The sequence below is a fragment of the Cotesia typhae genome, unplaced genomic scaffold (assembly GCF_013202065.1).
Source record: "Cotesia typhae breed Kobodo isofemale line unplaced genomic scaffold, CoteBio_Ctyphae contig_59, whole genome shotgun sequence".
NCBI classification, from domain to species: Eukaryota; Metazoa; Arthropoda; class Insecta; order Hymenoptera; family Braconidae; genus Cotesia; species Cotesia typhae.
The window spans coordinates 1,380,253-1,400,500 of NW_027423761.1; the positions used below are offsets into that span (position 1 = coordinate 1,380,253).

At 25.8% G+C, this 20,248-nt stretch overlaps 1 protein-coding gene across 7 annotated transcripts in view; it reads right to left on the reverse strand.

Moving 5' to 3' along the window:
* Positions 1-10,699: 10,699 nt before the first annotated feature.
* The window catches only part of Scalloped (TEA domain transcription factor 1 homolog scalloped), a 111,552-nt gene continuing 102,003 nt past the window's right edge, over positions 10,700-20,248 (reverse strand). For all 7 annotated transcript variants that reach the window (XM_074250782.1, XM_074250781.1, XM_074250780.1 and 4 more), the window contains 4 exons: positions 18,830-19,045; positions 17,394-17,623; positions 16,763-16,997; positions 10,700-15,443 (listed from right to left, as the gene is read on the reverse strand). In XM_074250782.1, the coding sequence (XP_074106883.1) occupies positions 15,330-15,443; positions 16,763-16,997; positions 17,394-17,623; positions 18,830-19,045 (795 nt within the window). In that variant the 3' untranslated portion in view covers positions 10,700-15,329. The remainder of the gene's footprint in view (positions 15,444-16,762; positions 16,998-17,393; positions 17,624-18,829; positions 19,046-20,248) is intronic.

The following is a 20,248-nucleotide window of genomic DNA, read 5'->3' on the forward strand; positions in this document are numbered from 1 at the left end:
CATTAATGCTTGAATAGAACACAACTTTTATGTTTTTCTTTTATTTTTTACAATAACTTCAAAATTATTTTTTAACACACTATTAACAAACAAATTAAAAAATTAATTTGATTCAAAAAAAAGATTAATTTAAATTAAAGCAATTTTTTTTTTGATCCAATATATTTTTCAAGGGATCGGAGAAACTTACATCATTCAGCAGTCCAATTATTTATTTTTTTTAATTTCTTAGAATTTTCTTGAATGAATCAGAAAAAATTTTGAGCTAAGAAATTTTTTCTGAGTTCAAGTAAAAATTATTTAACTAAAAAACTTTTACTTAATTAAAGACCATCCAATTCTTTCAGGCTTTTTTTTTTTTAGAGTGTATTAATATTTATCGGTTCACGTAAAAATAATTGTACTAAACATTTTGAGAGACTGAATTTAAATAGGTCTTAGTAGTTTGAATTAAAATAATCTCTAGATCGCAAAACGACAATAACATCGCAATTATATGATTTAATAATTTAATTAGACAAATTTCCGCTACAATTTTAAATTTACCAGTTAAGTAAAATACAAAATAAATTTATTAAACATTCAAAGAATTTTACACGAATATAAATAAAAAAATGGTAATCCAGTTACGAAAATCCATTACAACATTCTGAAGAGATTAAACATGATAAAAAAATTCTGATTAATATTTATATAAAAATAAAATGCGAACGAAATTGAATGTCTGCTAAAAATTTTTGTCAACTTTACTTTCATAATAAATCTTAGCTGGATATTAAGTCATATTACTTCCAAGAATTAATTTATAGAGATTTATAATTATTGCAAGGATAAAGGATTTCACCTTTATTAAATCTGGAAGCATGGTTGCGACTCGCGCCAAGTGTATGTCCAAGATATTCTTGGTGTGAGTTTTCATAAAAAAAATTATTGCGTAGAATTTATTTTTTTGAAGAAAAATATAAAAATTATTATTTAAAAATTCAATAATTTAATTAGTATTATAATTATAATTATGATGATAAATTAATTTTGAGCACTTAGTGAAAAGTTGCAGGGATTGCCTTTAAGTCAACAGTTTTCCGAATTTTTTTATTAAGAACATGTTGTACCGGAGGTATAACATTGATAAAAAAAATTCAAATTTTTTAAATAGGATACATATGTGAACTCCAGAAATGCCTTAATAGAGATGTCCAATAGAAACATTTCTTTATTGGATAATATCAAAGCTATATCACAAAAAAGAAATATCTCTAAAGGCCAACCACCTGGTCAGCATTATGTCCCTTAAAACTAGCCTTAAATTGTTATACCTTTCACCATAATATACAAGAACGATGATTAATCCTTAAGCTAACATAAAAATAATTAAAAATAAAATAACCTAAAAATGAAAATAATTAAGATAAAATTATATTAAGCAAATTAAAACTAAAGCTTAAAAATAACCTGAAAGGAAAACATGTCAATAAACTTATTATCTATTACCCTTTATTTTTTTTGGATGAATTACTTCAATGAATTGTGCTTTCCTCTTCCCTGGGTTGGTCTCCATCTTTGAACGGCTCTTTAAATGCTCCAAAACTCCTCTGAGTTTTTCTTCCATTGGGTCCACATTGGTAGATGTTTTTTCTTCTTGACGTATCCTTTTTTTGACTTGGGTCCTATCAATGTCATTTGTCTCGAAAAAAACTCCTCTATTAACACTCCGAAATTTGGAGATAGCAATGGGACGAGTGTTTCGCGGTAAAACACTGAAATTATATTTTTGAAATGTCCGGTCCATCCGCTCAGGTTGGTCCATGGTGTTTTCGGGCTCTTGTTTTTCCTGGTCCTCTCTGTTTATGTCTTCGGTTGAGTTACTCTCTTCTTTGAAGTTCTTCATTTTTTTAAATATAATTATTATTATTATTTAAAATATACTTAAAAAATAAATTAACAATAAATCAACACTAGGTTAAAAAAAAAAAGGTTATAAAACACTAGGGTTTAGATTTTTATTTCCAATTAATAAAATTAAAATGATTTTTATTGATTAATACACGAATTCACAATTTATGTTTAATGTATACAGAATCGAGGTTAACTTAGTGTAGAAAATAATTCAAAAACAATGAAATTAAAAAATTTTAGAAAGCTAAACAATGATTAGCTTTGACGCTGCATTAATTTAAGATAGCTTTTCAGTCAATATTATACTACGTGACCTTCTTTGACGCACTACGCCAGCGTTAAACGTTAGCATGAAAAAGCACCTTTACATTGTATCTAGATTAATGTCTTCTATATTTTGTTTCACATGGTATACTTATCATAATTTTCGAGACGGTTAATTATATATTTGGAACACTATTTATTGATCAGATATAAAATAAAGTTTGTCGTTAATAATTATTAACAGTTTTGAATGTATGTTTTTAGTGTCTAAATTGCAATAAATTAAAAAAATTTAAGGTAATTTCTAGATTGTTCGATGTCACGTGGACACGTTCTATAGTAAATTTAAAAGGTGGTTGCGTAGTCTGTATAAGATGGCAGCGCAGCGCTGTATAATCTCTGTAGACCTATAAACTGTATGATATAGTCAGAACTAGTTGAACAGCCATAAGTAAAGTACGTGTCTACTCAGTTCTTTCTTTGCAAATTTGACTCACCTCACCCCATTTTGAATTATTTTCCACGCTAAGTTAACCTAGGTTAAGTATACATTGAACATAAATTGTGAATTCGTTTATTAATCAAAACAATAAAAATCATTTTAATTTTATTAATTGGAAATAAAAATCATAATCCAAGTGTTTTATAACCTTTTTTTTTAACCTAGTGTTGATTTATTGTTAATTTATTTTTTAAGTATATTTTAAATAATAATAATAATTATATTTAAAAAAATGAAGAACTTCAAAGAAGAGAGTAACTCAACCGAAGACATAAACAGAGAGGACCAGGAAAAACAAGAGCCCGAAAACACCATGGACCAACCTGAGCGGATGGACCGGACATTTCAAAAATATAATTTCAGTGTTTTACCGCGAAACACTCGTCCCATTGCTATCTCCAAATTTCGGAGTGTTAATAGAGGAGTTTTTTTCGAGACAAATGACATTGATAGGACCCAAGTCAAAAAAAGGATACGTCAAGAAGAAAAAACATCTACCAATGTGGACCCAATGGAAGAAAAACTCAGAGGAGTTTTGGAGCATTTAAAGAGCCGTTCAAAGATGGAGACCAACCCAGGGAAGAGGAAAGCACAATTCATTGAAGTAATTCATCCGAAAAAAATAAAGGGTAATAGATAATAAGTTTATTGACATGTTTGTTTTTCAGGTTATTTTTAGGCTTTAGTTTTAATTTGCTTAATATAATTTTATCTTAATTATTTTCATTTTTAGGTTATTTTATTTTTAATTATTTTTATGTTAGCTTAAGGATTAATCATCGTTCTTGTATATTATGGTGAAAGGTATAACAATTTAAGGCTAGTTTTAAGGGACATAATGCTGACCGGGTGGTTGGCCTTTAGAGATATTTCTTTTTTGTGATATAGCTTTGATATTATCCTATAAAGAAATGTTTCTATTGGACATCCCCATTAAGGCATTTCTGGAGTTCACATATGTAGTATCCTATTTAAAAAATTTGAATTTTTTTTATCAATGTTATACCTTCGGTACAACATGTTCTTAATAAAAAAATTCGGAAAACTGTTGACTTAAAGGCAATCCCTGCAATTTCCCGCTAAGTGCACAAAATTCATTCATCATGACGTTATTTTTGAGCTCGAAGAGCTCAAAAATATAATTCTTTCTATAACAAAACACTTATTCGATAATTAATGTATTATCATAATTTTTTAACAAATTAACTAATTAACAAATTACACGCCTTTAAATAAAAATTTTTATTAATTTTTTAACTCATCTAATGCAAAATTTTTTCATTAATTTCTAAACACTCTTGTGTTTACAAACTTTTACGATGAATTCGAATTAGCCATGAATGATCGTTTCAAATCTAACATAAATAAAAATACAAAAATATAATCATAATAACCTATATACATGTAAGAATTTGAATAAAGTGTAAAGTTATCAAACTGATGGTATTCTCCTGTAGTAATATAACGTTGGCTGTACCGTTACATTTGGCAGCTTCCTGTTGACGATCACTACACAGCCCATTCCGTCACCCTTGTTGGTCATCTTGTGCATACTTATACATATTCCTAAGTCACCTGCTCCTTTCATTCCGTTCCATTCCATTCCAAAAAGATATGCATACACTCATACAACCGGAACAAAGAATAACATTCTTTTACGGACATAAAAATGCCACCGTCATATCATCGAAGATCGCTACTATGAAATTCATGACACGATTTTAGATTTCTATTTATGTCACTTGAGATCATGACGTGACTAACGATGATCTAATCCGCATAATTTTATGTTTATACTTTTAATGCTCACGAGGATGCAACGAGTCATTGTCTTCCAATTCAACAAGCTTTTAATTTTCTTAACTTGGAATTTATTCTTGGCTATCGAATATTATACATAGTTTACCCGTCAGTAACTTAAATTGTTAAATTAACTAACTAGTAACTATTTTATGTTATTATTAAATGTAATTATTCACTGTACTTTCTTAAATATAGACGTTTTTAAAAATATAAGCTCATCCCGATGTTATACTCATCAAGAGCTTTCATTTGAGTACCCACATGCATTTTTTATATATTTTTCATATACACATATATATATATATATATATATATATATATATATATATATATATATATATATATTTATAAAATATATGAAAAATTGATGTGGGTACTCAAATGAAAGGTCTCGATGAGTGCAATGTCGGGGTGAGCTTATATCTTTAAAAATGTCAATAGTTCACAAGATACAAGGTCATTTTTTAATTATGTTTCTAGAGATAGAGCATTTTTGAATGCAGCCTAAATATTTATCATAATAAATTGACTACCAGGGAGAATTATATCGCGTTACTAATGCCAAAAGGGTGCATCTCAACATCTACACCCTTTTGACTCTGCAGAGCCAATAATTAATAATTAATGATTAAAAAAAATGATACGCATTTTTGACTTTAAAATTTTTTTGTCTTAGAGCAAAAAAGGCGTATACAAAAAAAATTTTTTCATTTTTACTTTTCTTACTGATCTGAATGTTATTAACATTTTTAGGTTGGGGGGAAAAAATTTTTTTATCCCACGAATTTGGGATCAAACCCTTTTTAATAATTCAAAATTTATTTTATCATATAACCTTCTTCATTCTCTTAATTATATAGATAACTATTACATATTATTTTATACGTTACAATAAGTTGAGAGAACTGACTTAACTACCGAGTCATTGAGTTGAACGCCTCGAAGTGCAACAGACCCGATAACTGCTAACGGAATGTGCATCTACACCTTCATCGTCAAGTTTTATTATTAAATATGTTGCTAAGAGCATGCAATCGTTGAATTATTTAAATGAGAGTAACAGCAATAATGATCATAATATTAGTGATACTTCTTTAAATCATCTGTGATTTTAAATGATGTACGCGCTTAAATACTACTGACATAATGTTATGTATTTTATAGAATTTTTTTTATTAAAATCTTTATAAAAACGTTACCTACATATTAAAAGAATGAACAAAATTCTTTCTTTGTCATAATCAACGCGATTTAATGAGTTTTTATAGTTGAATTTAGTGTCGCCGACAATCATCTTAAAGACCTTGACCTGAATCGTACCTTTTGATGATTTCATATTTTTTTAAATGATTGTCGGAGACTAAGTTTTTTTTTTTTTTCACAAATTTGTTCTATAATATCGATAGCGACGTTACACAATAAAAAATACTTTATATTCTAAAAATATGTATTAATATTCCCTTAAAATTTTAAAACAATTCATACAGGAGTTTTTTTATTTTAATTCCCAAAAATCGCCTTTTTTTAGGCTTTAACGCTAGTTGTGCCTTTGATGGTAGCACTACAGATTACCCAAGAGTAAAATGTTCCATACAAAGCCAAACTTGATTCAGATAATTGATTTTTTTATGCAAAGTCGGATTAAAGAAAAACATGCCGAGATAGTTTTTGAATTTCTTTTTATTAATTATTAGAATTCAAATTTGCGCGCGCAAGCGCGCGTCTCGACTATAGAATTTGCATATATTTTCATGCTTATGATATATTTGGCCAATCACGTTACGAATAGTTTGCAACACATATTTTTCATCTTAATTTCATTATATATAGGACTGGAATTTGAATTTGCGCGCGCAAACGCGCGCCTGAATATAGAGTTTGCATATATTTTCATGCTTATGATATATTCGACCAATCACATCACGAATAAATTGATGCCACATACATTTTATCTCAATTTTACTCTTTAATTCATAAATCTGTACTTTTAATTTTTCAAGGCAAAACAAAAATCAAAAATTTAAAAAAGAACCAAAAGCTTGAACAATTTAATAAAAAATTTTTGACTCCAATAAAAAATATTTGAACTTAAATTTGAACCATAAGCCACAAGCTTAATATAAAAAAAAATTCTAGTTCGAAGACAAGATAAATATATTAATATATGAATGAGGAATATTTACATAAGAATTCGTTTAACATCTGAGAACTATACAAATATACAGCTACAAAATATTCAAATGATCCGACCTGAAGACTAGATCTTATAACAGTATTTTATCGTTAAAAACGACTTCTGAAAAATTAAAACAGAAGAAAAGTATTTTTTATAATAACTGTAATTATTAATTTTATAAAAAATAATAAGCGCAAAAAAAATAGATGAAGTGTAACTGGAAATTTGTAGTTAGTAATTAGATAAAACAATAAATTTATTAAGGTTGTGCATTTTGAAACGTTATCTTGATTGAAGTCTGTATTTAAACAAATCAACAGGTATCCAGGTATCCACTACACCTTAAGCCGATATCCACTCAAGTATGCAGTTGGATCAACGGTACTCCTTGGACACAAAATTATACATACGTGCCGGTGAAGTGGTGAATTACGTTACATACCGAATCAACAATTACATAATCAGGTCAAGATTTATTTTCAATAATCTTTTTGTTAAATATTTTTTTTTCTCAACTTCTAATTGGATAATTAGAATTTATTTTCGTAAATAAAAAGATTAATCACTTTTAAAATTAATAACTAGAAAAAATTTATGGAGTGTTTGAAATTTTAAAAAATATGAAATGTAACTCTAACTGTTAGTTGATAATAAAAAAAAATAAAAATAAACCGGAATAGGAAGGAATATAAATAAAATTGAAAAATATGGTAGAACGTAGGTAAGAGTAGAAGTAAAGTAAAGTATTGGATCCAGGAGAGTAAAATGAAGGAGAGAAGACGAAAAGAATGCAGCAGCAGCAGCAGGCGAATGAGGTCGCTACCGTTGAAGGCAAACTGCTGGTAAAAAGCCTCCTGGCTATCGTTTGCTTAGCTATCCTTCCTCTTTCTTACTCGCAGCAATGCACTCCCAGCCTTTCCCTTAATATTGAGTTTAATCTCTTGAGTATTTATTACTTATGCATTACCATACGCCACATGATATAGTTATATGTTTATGTTCTACGGTCACCCTTCACATTCTCAGAATATTGATTCATACAAACATTAACTGTTTACATGAATAGTGTTTGATAATTCAGATTTTTTAGGCCCTTCCCGGGTCGAAAAATTTAAACTGATTTTGAGCAAAATGATCTGCATTTGAACTTACTGATCTGTATTTGAACTTTTAAAAACATTTTCATCTGTATTTGATCTACTATTCAAATTATTTATCTGTTTTAAGTCTAAACAACCTTTAAGTAAAATAATTGAGCAGCTAGAAATATTTTATGCTGTTTCTAATCCAATGAGACTAAAAAGTTTGATCGGTTTTTAGTCTAGTTAATTAGTACTTGGACTTTATGTATTGTTTTCAAATTCAATATCAAATCTTATACTGTTTTTGATCTACAATTTTAATTCTAAATTTTCAAAGGCCAAAAGTCGACTAAGATGGCGACTTATAATTTTGTTGAGTCTTAAATATCTTATTAAAAATTATTACAAGTCGCATTTATTTGAAAAAATAAATTAAATTATAATATATTGATGCGCTCTCTTGTTTTATGAACTGATCGTTGATCATAATCTTACATCTGTCATATTTATTTGTCATAGCTTAACATTTCATCGGCTATAAAAGTTTTGTATCTGCGAATATTAGTTGCAGTGATAACTAATAAATTTGTATTAACATACGTAAAATAGTTCTCATCGTTTCATTCGATCTAAATCTATAGTTTTCTAATCATCGATATTAAAGACAATGTCAATACATCGACAAGATGACAAGATTAATATTAAACTTTGTAATTTCATGCATCATTTAATGAGCGGTATTCACTATTTGGTAGTGCGAAGTATACCGTTTGGTATACATTGTACAACGAAATAGTGAATAGTCACTATTTAAGTTTCAGAGAATGAAAACATCTCCTTCATTACTAATAAACGCTATTTATGTCGGTACAAATCCACTTATTGCGTTTTTTTAATCCTCATTATTTGAATTTTTTTCGTATCCGTAATTCAGAATTTCCGTTCCATTTAATTTTTCATTATTAACCGATACTTAACGTCCACTCTAAATTGAAAAGATTTTTCATCCAATAATGCGTTTAAAAGCCACCCACGAATTATTATGAGCAAACAGTGTTAACTCTTCCGTTTATTAGATGTGATTTACTATTTATAGAATAATTATTTGATTTTATTTATCTTTAAACTCGTTCAAGATAATTATCTAAAGAGAATAAAAAAAGAATTTTGGAAATCGGCTGAGAAATTTTGGAGTTATAGACTTTTTAGTCATCCGTACAGAACTTTGTACGGATGTACGGATCCAATTTTTGGGAAAACTATGAAGAAAATTGATGTAAAAACTTTTGGAAAATGTTTGAAAGTGATATTTGGATAGTATCAGGGGGTAAAAGTGCTGAAATTCATTTGTGGGGTAAGATGGGCCAGCAAAAAAAAAATTTTTTTCGCCGTAAAAATTTTGAAGTATTATTTATTAATGTTTATTAATGGTAATAAGAATTTTTTAATCTAAAAATTTTATGAAAATTGTATTAGGAGTCAAGCAAAAATTTTACGACTGATGGAAGCATGTCAGTAAAAAAGAAAATTAATTTTTGTACTCATCAACATAATTCGCATAATTTAGCATTCAATTTTCATTAATAATACCTTTTCTACAAAAAGTAGCTAAGCTTGTGGTCAACTAATCCAGCTTCCGACTATTTCTGCCGTCTGTTGGCAATTTAATCAAAACCACTGAAATTCTTAGATTAACGGAATTAGCATCTAAGTCAGATAGGGTTTACTAAAAAAAATGAAGTTGAATTACCTTCTATTGATCTATGAGTCATCCTTGGCATGAAATTGATAGGCATCTTACAAAAACCGTTTAGTCATCATCACCACATTCTGGAATCGACTAATTTTCTTTTTTCAAATTCTGATATTCGGCTTTAGGGGCCGCATTGGGGCTCATACTTATAGACTGTGTTCAATTTTTGTATTCATTGGAAGTTAATTATTTATTAAATAACAATTACAGTGAATCAAAGTTTGGAAAATTCAAATTTTTTTTTTTTTCAAATTTCTTGAAAAATTAATCTCTTTGATTGAAAAAATAATGATTTTTGAGAAAAAAAAAACATTTTCAGCATTGAAGAAATGAATAAAAATCGAAAAATTGCTCATAATGGTGATTTTTGCAAAAACAAAGAATTTGAAGCTTCGGAGCACTATGAAAAAAAAATCGCAGCGCTTTGAATTTTTCAGGGATTTTAAGGGACATTTGGAGGTTGAAAAATTACCGACGATATCCTTTGTTCATCCATTTTATCCAAAGTTATACCAAGTTATCCAAATATACTTAATCATGCGAATTTTTGTCGTTTTTTCAGTTAAAGTTTTCAATTCAAAAAAAATTTATTTGACAAAAGCTATTCACGGTATCTTATAGAGAATATTGTGTAGTTTTCAAAACCGTCCTTCGATTTCCTATACAATCATTATTTCCAGAGTTATTGATTGTCAAAGTGAAAAAGTACTTTTTTGCTTTGACTGACGATAACTCCGCGACAAATCATCGTACAGGCTTTTTGATTACGTCAAATTGAAGGGCATTAAATTTTCTAAAAAAGCTTTTCAGCGAAACAATGGAAAAAAATTTTTTGAAGCCCGTAGACCTTTTTTAAGACGAGAAAAAATTTGGAAAATTTTTTTTTGTAGTTTTTTTAGGATTTCTCCAGACCCGAACATGATAAAAAATTTTCATGGTCGTATCTGAAAACTAGACACTTGGAGCTACAATTTGCTTTTTTTTTTTTGCTGTAATACCATTTTCTCGGAGTTACAGCTCGTTGAAAATCACCTAAAAAATTTCGAATTTTTTTATATCCCTTAATTTTTGTGACTAGTGTATATTTTAAATTATATCAGACCAGTTGAAATAAAATCAGTCCTGATCAAGCCTGATCAAGGTATAATCAGGTCTGACATGACTAATTTTTATATCTAAATTATTTTTACACTATTAATAAATAATAAATTAACAAATTCCATTTTATATCAATTCTTTATTTTTCATACAAATTATAAACATGTTTTTTTTATTTATTTATTTTTTTTTTTTTTCAAATACTGTACATATACTGAATTTAATTATACTTTTAAATCTCTAATTTAATGATATATCTTTTATTTTATTTTATTCTCATTTACTCGTAAAATCGTCTACTTTGATCCTCATTTCGTTCTATTAATAATTATTAATAATATACAAGTGTATTTCTTCACACAATGCTTTTTTTTTTTTCAATTATTTATTTTTATATTATGAACAAGCTCAATTATTTGATATGGCAGTTCCAGGATAGAAAAAAACAAATATTTTTTTAAATTATTCGACAAAAAAAAAAAAAAAATTACCGTAACAATATTTTCTTCTTTAAATTAATTTAAATTATACGATCAATGCACTCTCACAAAATACGATTACAAAATAACAATTTTTTTTTTTTTTTTTAATCCAGTATTTGTATATTTTATAAATTAGTAATCAAATTTAATAGTAACTTAATTTTATAAACAAATAATAAAAAAAACATTCATTATTTTAATGATAAATGTAGATGTGTGTGTCTATCTGTGTTTACCTCTCTCAAATTGAATTTATCACAATAAAAATTTTTATTTTTTTTTAATGGCCTCTGGAACTTGATTAATAAGAATGATGATAATTGAAACTATTTACAATGTTTAATTATTTCTTCTTTATTTATTTATTTATTTATTTTTTTTTTTTCCAACGAAATTGAGTAAACGATATATTGCCTGTATTTGAAATACAATTACGAGCTGCTATTTAAATTAAATTTATTGATTTTTTTTCTTAAACTACATCTGCCGATATCAATTAATAATTTTATTTAAAATTTTGATATCATCAATATAGAATGAGAGAGTACTATTTGCTATCTTCGCAGAAGACATAGATAAATATATATTTATTTTTTTTCATAATCTTTTCTTATGTAATTTACTTAATTAATTACTGTTAATAATAATCTTGTCGGTGCTCATCATTTTTTTTTTTTTTTTTTTATTTATGTACTTCTTTTTATTTAATCGTATAATTACTATTATTATATTAAAACTGTTATTATTAATTATTCCAACAAAAAAATTTTACATCGGACCGATTTTTTCAACAATACTATTAAGAATTGTTTTTTTTTTTTTATTTTTTTACACTATTTATCTAACATTTTCTCAATAGTATAATTGACGCCTAATCAATATTTTTTTTAACTGATAATAATTAACAAATTAACAGCAATATCAAAAAAATAAAACTAAGAAGTACAAAAGCTGCCAATGAATATTTGTTTTTTTACCATGCAATTTTAATCAATCAAATTAATCCTCGTTTTTTTATTACACAAAATTAGTAAAATAATTTTTTAATTTACTCCTATTTTAGGTAATTAATTAATTAAAAAAAAAAAAAAATAAAAACAGGAAATATTTCTGACTAAAGAGAGATCAAAATAAATTGCCACTTATTTGTCCGTAAAACTTAGTTACAATACGGTAATTATAATTTAATATATACTTAAAATATGTTTCAATTAATCGATTCTTTTTATCAAATTTTAATAAAATTTTGAAGCTAATTATAAATCAATATTTTTCACAAGAGATTCATGAAAAAATAATTTCAATAAAAATTCAATTGCTTAATTGTGAATCGATTGTTTTTAATAGTACTGAGTTGTGTATTTTAAGTACCAAACTTAAATAATTACATTACAGCTGGTAAAAATCTGTTGTAAGACATGTTTAATTGAAAAATTAATTGATCGAATGTTTTTTAATTCTATGAGTAACCAGAGCAATTGTTATAAACTTTAATAACTATTTTAATTGTTTAATGTGTGTAATTACTGTAAATAATAAAAAGATAAAAACAAACAGTTACACTAAGTAAGAAATTCAGCCACGTAATAATAAACTATAGAAAAAAATATTTATGAATCCTTACAGTACACAATACAAGTAATTATAAGAATTACAAACACATAGAGCCTATTTGCTACCTGAAGTTTGGGTGGGATCGCACAAAAAATTATTATTTTAATTAATATTTAAAAAATCACCAGATTAATCGAACAACATATAATAATACAAATCATTGAACTGCACAATTTTACAGCAACACTTTTTTTTCACTTTTTTTAAAGTACAAAATAAAATTAATTGTTCCATTCATTTTTATTTTTACAAAATTTATTTTTTTAAGTACACGGAAAAAATAAGATTACACTGGATAACATTCCAGATTATACTGAATAACATCTGGATTGTAATCATTGTAATCTCCCATTTTTCCCAGTAAAATCTCAGATTACACTGGATAACATTCAAGATTATACTGAATAACATCTGGATTATAATAATTGTAATCTCCCATTTTTTCCAGTAAAATCTCAGATTGCACCGCGTACGATTTCAATGAATATAATCTGAGATTGTATCCTTTAGAATTTGGACATCACGGGGTATAATCTAAGATTATGCTGAATATAATCTAAGATTCTACTGAGTATAATCCAATATTCTACTAAGTACAATCTAAGATTCAATTGAGTATAATTTGGAACATTATCCAGTGTAATCTTGTTCTTCCCGTGACCTGAACAACTTTTTTTTTAATTTTTCAAAACATCAAACAATTTTTTTTTTTTTATTAAAATACAATTTTTAATCGTAAAAAATATTTATTTAAATTTGAATAGAAAAATTAAATTTCAATTTTTTATTTAATTTAATTAATTTTTCTATATTTTAAAAAATGATGAAATTTTACGTTTTTTTAAAAAACAATTAAAACTAATTTTTAATATTTTATAGCTAAAAAAAATAGTGAATAAAAAATCTATGCTGCAAAATGACAGTTAAACTGTTTGACATAAAAAAATTGATAATTGAAAAAATAATTATTAATGTACTGAAAAATTTAATGAATTAGTATTTTAAATTACAAAATTTACGTTCTTAAAAAAATTTTTTTTAGATTTCATTCATATCTTATCAACTTTCATGTAATTTTTAAAATTATAATCACTTAGATAGCTTTATACAAGATAGATCATTTATAACAATGTTAATTGTAATCATTGCATTAATATTAATATTTATTAACATATATACTCTTAGCCGCAAATATATGTATATTTCATTTTATTAATAAATGTATATGTATTATTGTAATAATTATTATTGTATGTCCAAAATAGTTGAAGTAACTCTGATTAAAGTATAATACTAAACTGTATTAATCATTTATAAATAGTACTGGAGTCAACCCAAGATCACGTGTGCTAATTTTTATTATTTTATTAATTAATAATTCTATTAAATATTCCTCATAAATACTTTGCGGTATTTTAATTACTTTTTTTTTTTTTTTTTTTTTTTTTTTTTCATTCTAATTATTGTCAATTCCAACATTTGCACTAAATTTTGATTGCCAAATGTCACTTTTTTATTTTTTAATAGTCAAAACTAATTTACAATAACAAAAAAACGTACAAACAAGTTACAATTAATTAATAATAGTACAATAATTAATTTCACTTTAGACTTTATTTAAGGAGGTCCTTTCGCCATCAATGTTAAATAAAAAATATTAGATTGTACATAAAATTAATTTTTATCTAATAGTCAAATTCCTTATTTATCTACTAGTGAAGTTTAATTTATTCTTCACCGTGGAAATTTTTGAAAAAAAAATTTTTAAACATGTTAGTATTTTTTCCGAGTCTTAAGTCTGACCTTAAAAACTTTCTCGAATTATGGTATAAACTACCGATTTTTTATTCAATAATTGAGGATTTCATTAATCGATTAATCGAACTAATTTTTTTTTTCAACGATTAAAGCCTCATATTTATTTATTTTTTAATTTAAAAAATTTTTTTAGGTTTTTTTATTTTAATTTATCGAATATTGACTACTACAGTTATTGTGTGACTCAACTGGAGCGAAAGGACTTCCTTAAAAAAGTGAAAATTGAATAAAAATACTCACTGGTAAACAAAGACCCGGGTTGATCCAGTAATCAGTGCATTCAATTTTGAATATATAAATTTCTATATATATATTTTTTTAATATTAAAAAAAAATATTTGAAGTTAATTTATAAATATACCCTCGCGGATAAATGAGTAACGTAAATCATTTGAGATCACAGCTTACAAACGAATTCATAAGTATTGATTTACGTTATCACGATAAAGTAACAATATAAAACAAAAAAGTTAAAAGTTTTGATCCAAGTACACCATACCTGATGATACATTTAATACACCAGTACAGTACGTAATAAACAGTACGTACTAACAGTGTGTACTGTGTATTTTAGTGGTACCAGTTGTTACTACTAAAGTTGTTGTAGCTGCAGATAATTAGTGAATAATATTTATATTATTGTTCTTACTTTTTACTGATAGATATATAAATATATATACCTTAGTGATATATATGTATATATGTCACGTAAATGTATGCGAGTTAATAAACATTTACAAGCGTAAATGTGTGTATATATAAATGAATGATTAAATGTAGTGGTGGTAGTGGTAGGCACTGATGGGGGTGGATGGCTGCATGGCGAGCAGATTTTATCAGACTAATCTTTGACCAGTTTGTATATGTGATGCTGAGCACCATGTTCAGACGTCGACACTTCAAAGACATACGCTGTACACAGTAACGTTTCTTGTGTATCTCTATTTGTAACGATCTGTAATTTATTTTTTAATTTATTAGTATTTTTTTATAACATTAATTGAATAATATATCAGGTGAAGTAAAGCTATTTGGTTTAACAAGGAATTAAATTATATTGTATCATTTATTATGAAGGTTAATTCAGCAGACAGCTAATTTTTGAGAATTTTAATTTAATGGTTCTGAAAAAAATCTAAAAAATTGCATAGAAAAAATTTGTTAAAATTTCCACATGCATTTTTTTATTCTATTTTTTCTGTAACAAATAAATTGTCTATAAATTATTAAAAAATTATCAGATGTCTGCCAAATTCACACTCATCATTTATTAGATAATTTTTACCTGTGGCATTTTTAAATATCAAAATAGTTGAATTAATTTTTTTTTCTCTTAACTATTTTTAATTTTTAATTTTTTATTAAAAAGTTTAGTTTTTAATCAATTTGGAAATGTAAAAAATAAAAATCAGGTTAAAAAAATGCAAAAAAAAATTTTTTTCGACGCGCGCTTTTTTAACTTTAAAAAAAAACTTTTTAAAAATAGTTTCAGGACCTCAAAAGATTAATATTTAATTAATTGTTGATTTTTGATACTGAAAACACTAATCCCGATTTTTTTATTTTTTTTCAACGAAAAATTAAAAATTTTAGTAAAAATTTTTAGTCAAAATCCGGCAAAAAAATTTTTTTTTCGACGTGCGCTTTTTAACTTTAAAGAAAAATTTTTTTTACAGTCAAAAAAGTTTGAAAAAATAGTTTCAGGACTTCAGAAGATTAATATTTAATAAATTATTGATTTTTGATAGATTGAAAAGATTAATCCCAATTTTTTTATTTTTTTTCAACGAGAAATTAAAAATTTTATTTTTATTTTTTTCAATGAATTTTTACAAAATACGAAAAATTGAAAATTTTTTAAAATTAGGATAGTGTTTTTAGTCTAGCTTAAAAAATTTGAGGTGAATGTTGAAAAAAAAAATTATTTTTATGTTTTTTAACCAGATTTTTAATTTTTTTTTTTTTTTTATTCTTTAGTTGGTAAACAAAATTTTTTTACCATTGATAATCATTGATTTTATTAAATTTGAATATATTACGAAAAAAATTTTTATTAAAATATTTTTCAATCAATAATTAATTGTTCGGGTAAATGCACCAATTATTGACCAATTAAGGTTTTCTTTGCTTGTATTAAGCTATAAAAAAATTATTGTCATTAAAAACAATTTGTAATGGATTGTGTTAAACTAGAATTTAAAATATCGAAAATTCTTTTGAACCAAATAGCTCAATTTTTTTAATCAATCAAAAATTTTAATAAAAAAAAATTACCTGAAGAATTGTGAAATTCTCAAGAACACTGTTCATCATATATTTTTCTGGCAGATGCTTGAGTTTGTGAATAAAGTTTATCATGTATTCACACATAGGCGAACGACTGATACGATAAACAAACCTTCCATTCTCAAACCTTGCATATTCAGTCTCCACCTTCTCTACCACTTGTTTTCCAAACGAACATACTTTTGTCGAACATGTTATCGTCATGTTCTCGGTGCTTTCATATCTGTAATTAATTAAGTAAATTTCAAAATTAATTACATCAGTAATAAATAAATACAACAAACAATTAAAGCTTTCCTGGAAAAAAAAAATAATTTATCTTAAAAAAAATATAATAAGAAATTAATTTGTTGAAAATTTTCTTAGCTGAAGAAATAAAAATTTTTTTTACAGTAACTTTTTTATTGAAAAAAATTTTGCAAATTTTTATCTAAAAAATTTGGAAATTTTAATCTAAAAAATTTTTTTTACAAAAATTTCTGTGAGAAAAATTTTTATTTCTTCAGATAAGAATTAAAATTTTTAAAAAATTAATTTTTCATCATTACAATCTCTATTTTTTTTTTTTTAAAAAATTTTTTTTTTTTAGTGTATTAAGGCAACTTTAAATAAAACATACTGGCTTGTTACACCATAGAAAGCGCCAGCCTCGTCTTGGATATTTGTATTGAGATCGGCCCAAAATTTAACAAGGAAGAAAGCTGCTTGTGGTCCCTTATCATAGAGCTCTTTTAAACCTCCTTTCTTTTCTGGAAATTTGTCATAAATTTGCCTGACATCAACGGCTTCTAGAAGTGGATCCGTATAAGTCGCTGATCCTCCTATGTGGACGAACAAATGTTTATGGTACTGAAAAAAAAAATATTAAATAATTAATTGTTTGTACTGAAAATGTTCCAAATTTATTCTCAAAAAATTCTAAAATTGTCTTAAAAATGTCAAAAAATATTCTATCTATTAATTTTCGAACAAATCTACAGCAATGCAAAAATAAATTACTTCTTAAGGGGTTACATGGGTTTCCCGTTTTAAAAAAATCAATTTTTTTTGTCTCATTAAATTCTATAACATCTCTAAAATATTTTCTTAAAGTTTCAGATCGATCCGAATAATAGTTTCGGAGATACAGTTTTAAAAAGTTGCGCGCTCAAGGCGCTGTGTATTGTCATTCAAAACTTTAAACGCGTTTTTCTCAAAACTGTGTTTTCAAAGATGGTATTCAAGATTTCTCGAGAATTACTCAACCAATCTTGATGAAATTTTAAACAGCTCTTCGAGTTATAATTAACAAGATCTTTTTTTTTTTTTTAATTACAACAATTCAAGGAAAAAAAAATGCCGCGAAATTTAAATCAAATTTTTAATTTTTTTGTAAAAATCTTGGCCAAAAATCCAATTTTTATTTTTTTTTTCTTCCGTTCAAGACCTAGTTCAACGGCTTAACGAAAGCACATATTTTTTGTTTTTTCATTTCTGATAATTCTGATTGGAGTTCTGCCGGAAATCACATTAATAGAGGTTTTAGGATTTTTTTTTTTTAATTTTAGTAATCTCTTATTAAACGTGTATCTTTAAGACAGTAAAAAATTTGAACAAAATATTTCATTTTTTCTATTAAAAAAAAATGTAATCCCCGAAATAATTTAAAAATTATTCCAAAAATGTTCTAAATTTGTCCAAAATTCTCAAATTGTTCTCAAATCGTTCAAAAAATTTTTATAAGATTATTAAAAAAATTTTCTACATAAGATTTTAAGGACAAAATTTTAACTAAATTGTTTATAATAAAACGCGTTGATTTTAAAATAATCTTACAAGTTTTCCTAAAATATTTATTAAAAAAAAAAAAAAAAAAAAAAAAAAATTAAAAAATACTTAAATCACGAAAAAGTTCTTAAATGCACTATTTAAAAATTTCCAATTATTTATGTGATATCTCAAAAATGTCCCTCATAGTATCACGTTTGGATGTCCATGTTTGAAAAATTTTTTAAACAATTTTTTTTTACACGGATTTATTAAATATTTTTATGCAAAATAACAGCTTGAACTTACAATGTCTTGATCTCGATGTTGATCCATATATGCTGAAAACTCGACAAGCCTCAGCTTATGTGTGGCAATGGAACGTCCTTCCCAGGGTGGAGGTGGTTGTGCCTGTACCATGTCACCGCTAGACACCGCAGTCGCTGGTTTTCCCGTGTAAGCTGGCTGTGAAAATGGCTTGACATCTTGCGATGTTCCGGGTTGCAATCCAGGCTGCCAGAAGTTCTGAAAATAGTAATTTATTATCCAACGAGTCAAGTACATTTCTTATTAGTAAGTTAAAACACATGTACTAGTACTAGTAAGTATAAAAAATTTTTAAAGTATCACAAACAGAAAAATAGCATTTTTTATTTTTTATTTTGGTACAAGATAATTAAAACAAGGAACAATACACAACAAGTGCCCCCTAAAGGCCAGCAACAGCACGGGGTATTATTTTAATTTAGGAATTTTTATTGCAAGTTGGTGTAAGTCAGAAATAAATAAATATTAAGCAACAGAATTATTTGCATTATTTAGTTTTAAGAGATCATTTGAGTTTTTAACTTTTTTTTTTTTACACTAGAATTCAAATTTACACGCGCAAGCGCGCGCTTCGACTGTAGAGTTTGCATATATTTTCATGCTTATGATATATTCAACCAATCACGTTACGAATAGTTTGCTTACATGATATATTTTCATATTTAAATCATCTAAATTATAAAAATGGATTTATCGAAAATAAAAAAGGTAAAAGTCCCTATTATTGACAGGGTCTTCACTATTAATACCCTATTTAAATTTTATTATTTCTTTATTAAAATTAAAATCTGTTAATAATCAGAATTTTTAATATTTCATGACAATTTTACATCTATATAAATAAAAATAAAATGCCGCATGTATGTCCACGCATCACTTGAGAACGGCTGGACCGATTGAGCTAAACTTTTTTTAGCAAATTTGAATTTTAGTTAAAAAAAAAAAAAAGAAAAAAAAGAAAAAATTTCACATGTAGAAAATTTTTAAAACTACACATCTAATTTTTTAAAAATATTTTTTGTCATAATTTAGTTATTAAAAAATCCACTTTTATAATTTAGATGAAAAATATGAAAATATATCATGTAAGCAAACTATTCGTAACGTGATTGGTCAAATATATCAATGCATAAAAATATATGCAAATCCTAAATTCATGCGCGCGCAAATTTGAATTGTAATCCTAAATTGATGCGCGCGCAATAAATGCTTGCGCGCGCAAATTTGAATTCTAATATAAGTAAAAACAATGATTAAAGCGTCTTATAAAATAAAAGTGACAATATTGATTTAAAACACGATAAAAAAATTCAAATGATCATAATCACGCTTATAGTGTCAATAAAAGGGGCTTTTACCTCAATCATTTCAATTTGCATTTGGTATTATGACTATTTAATT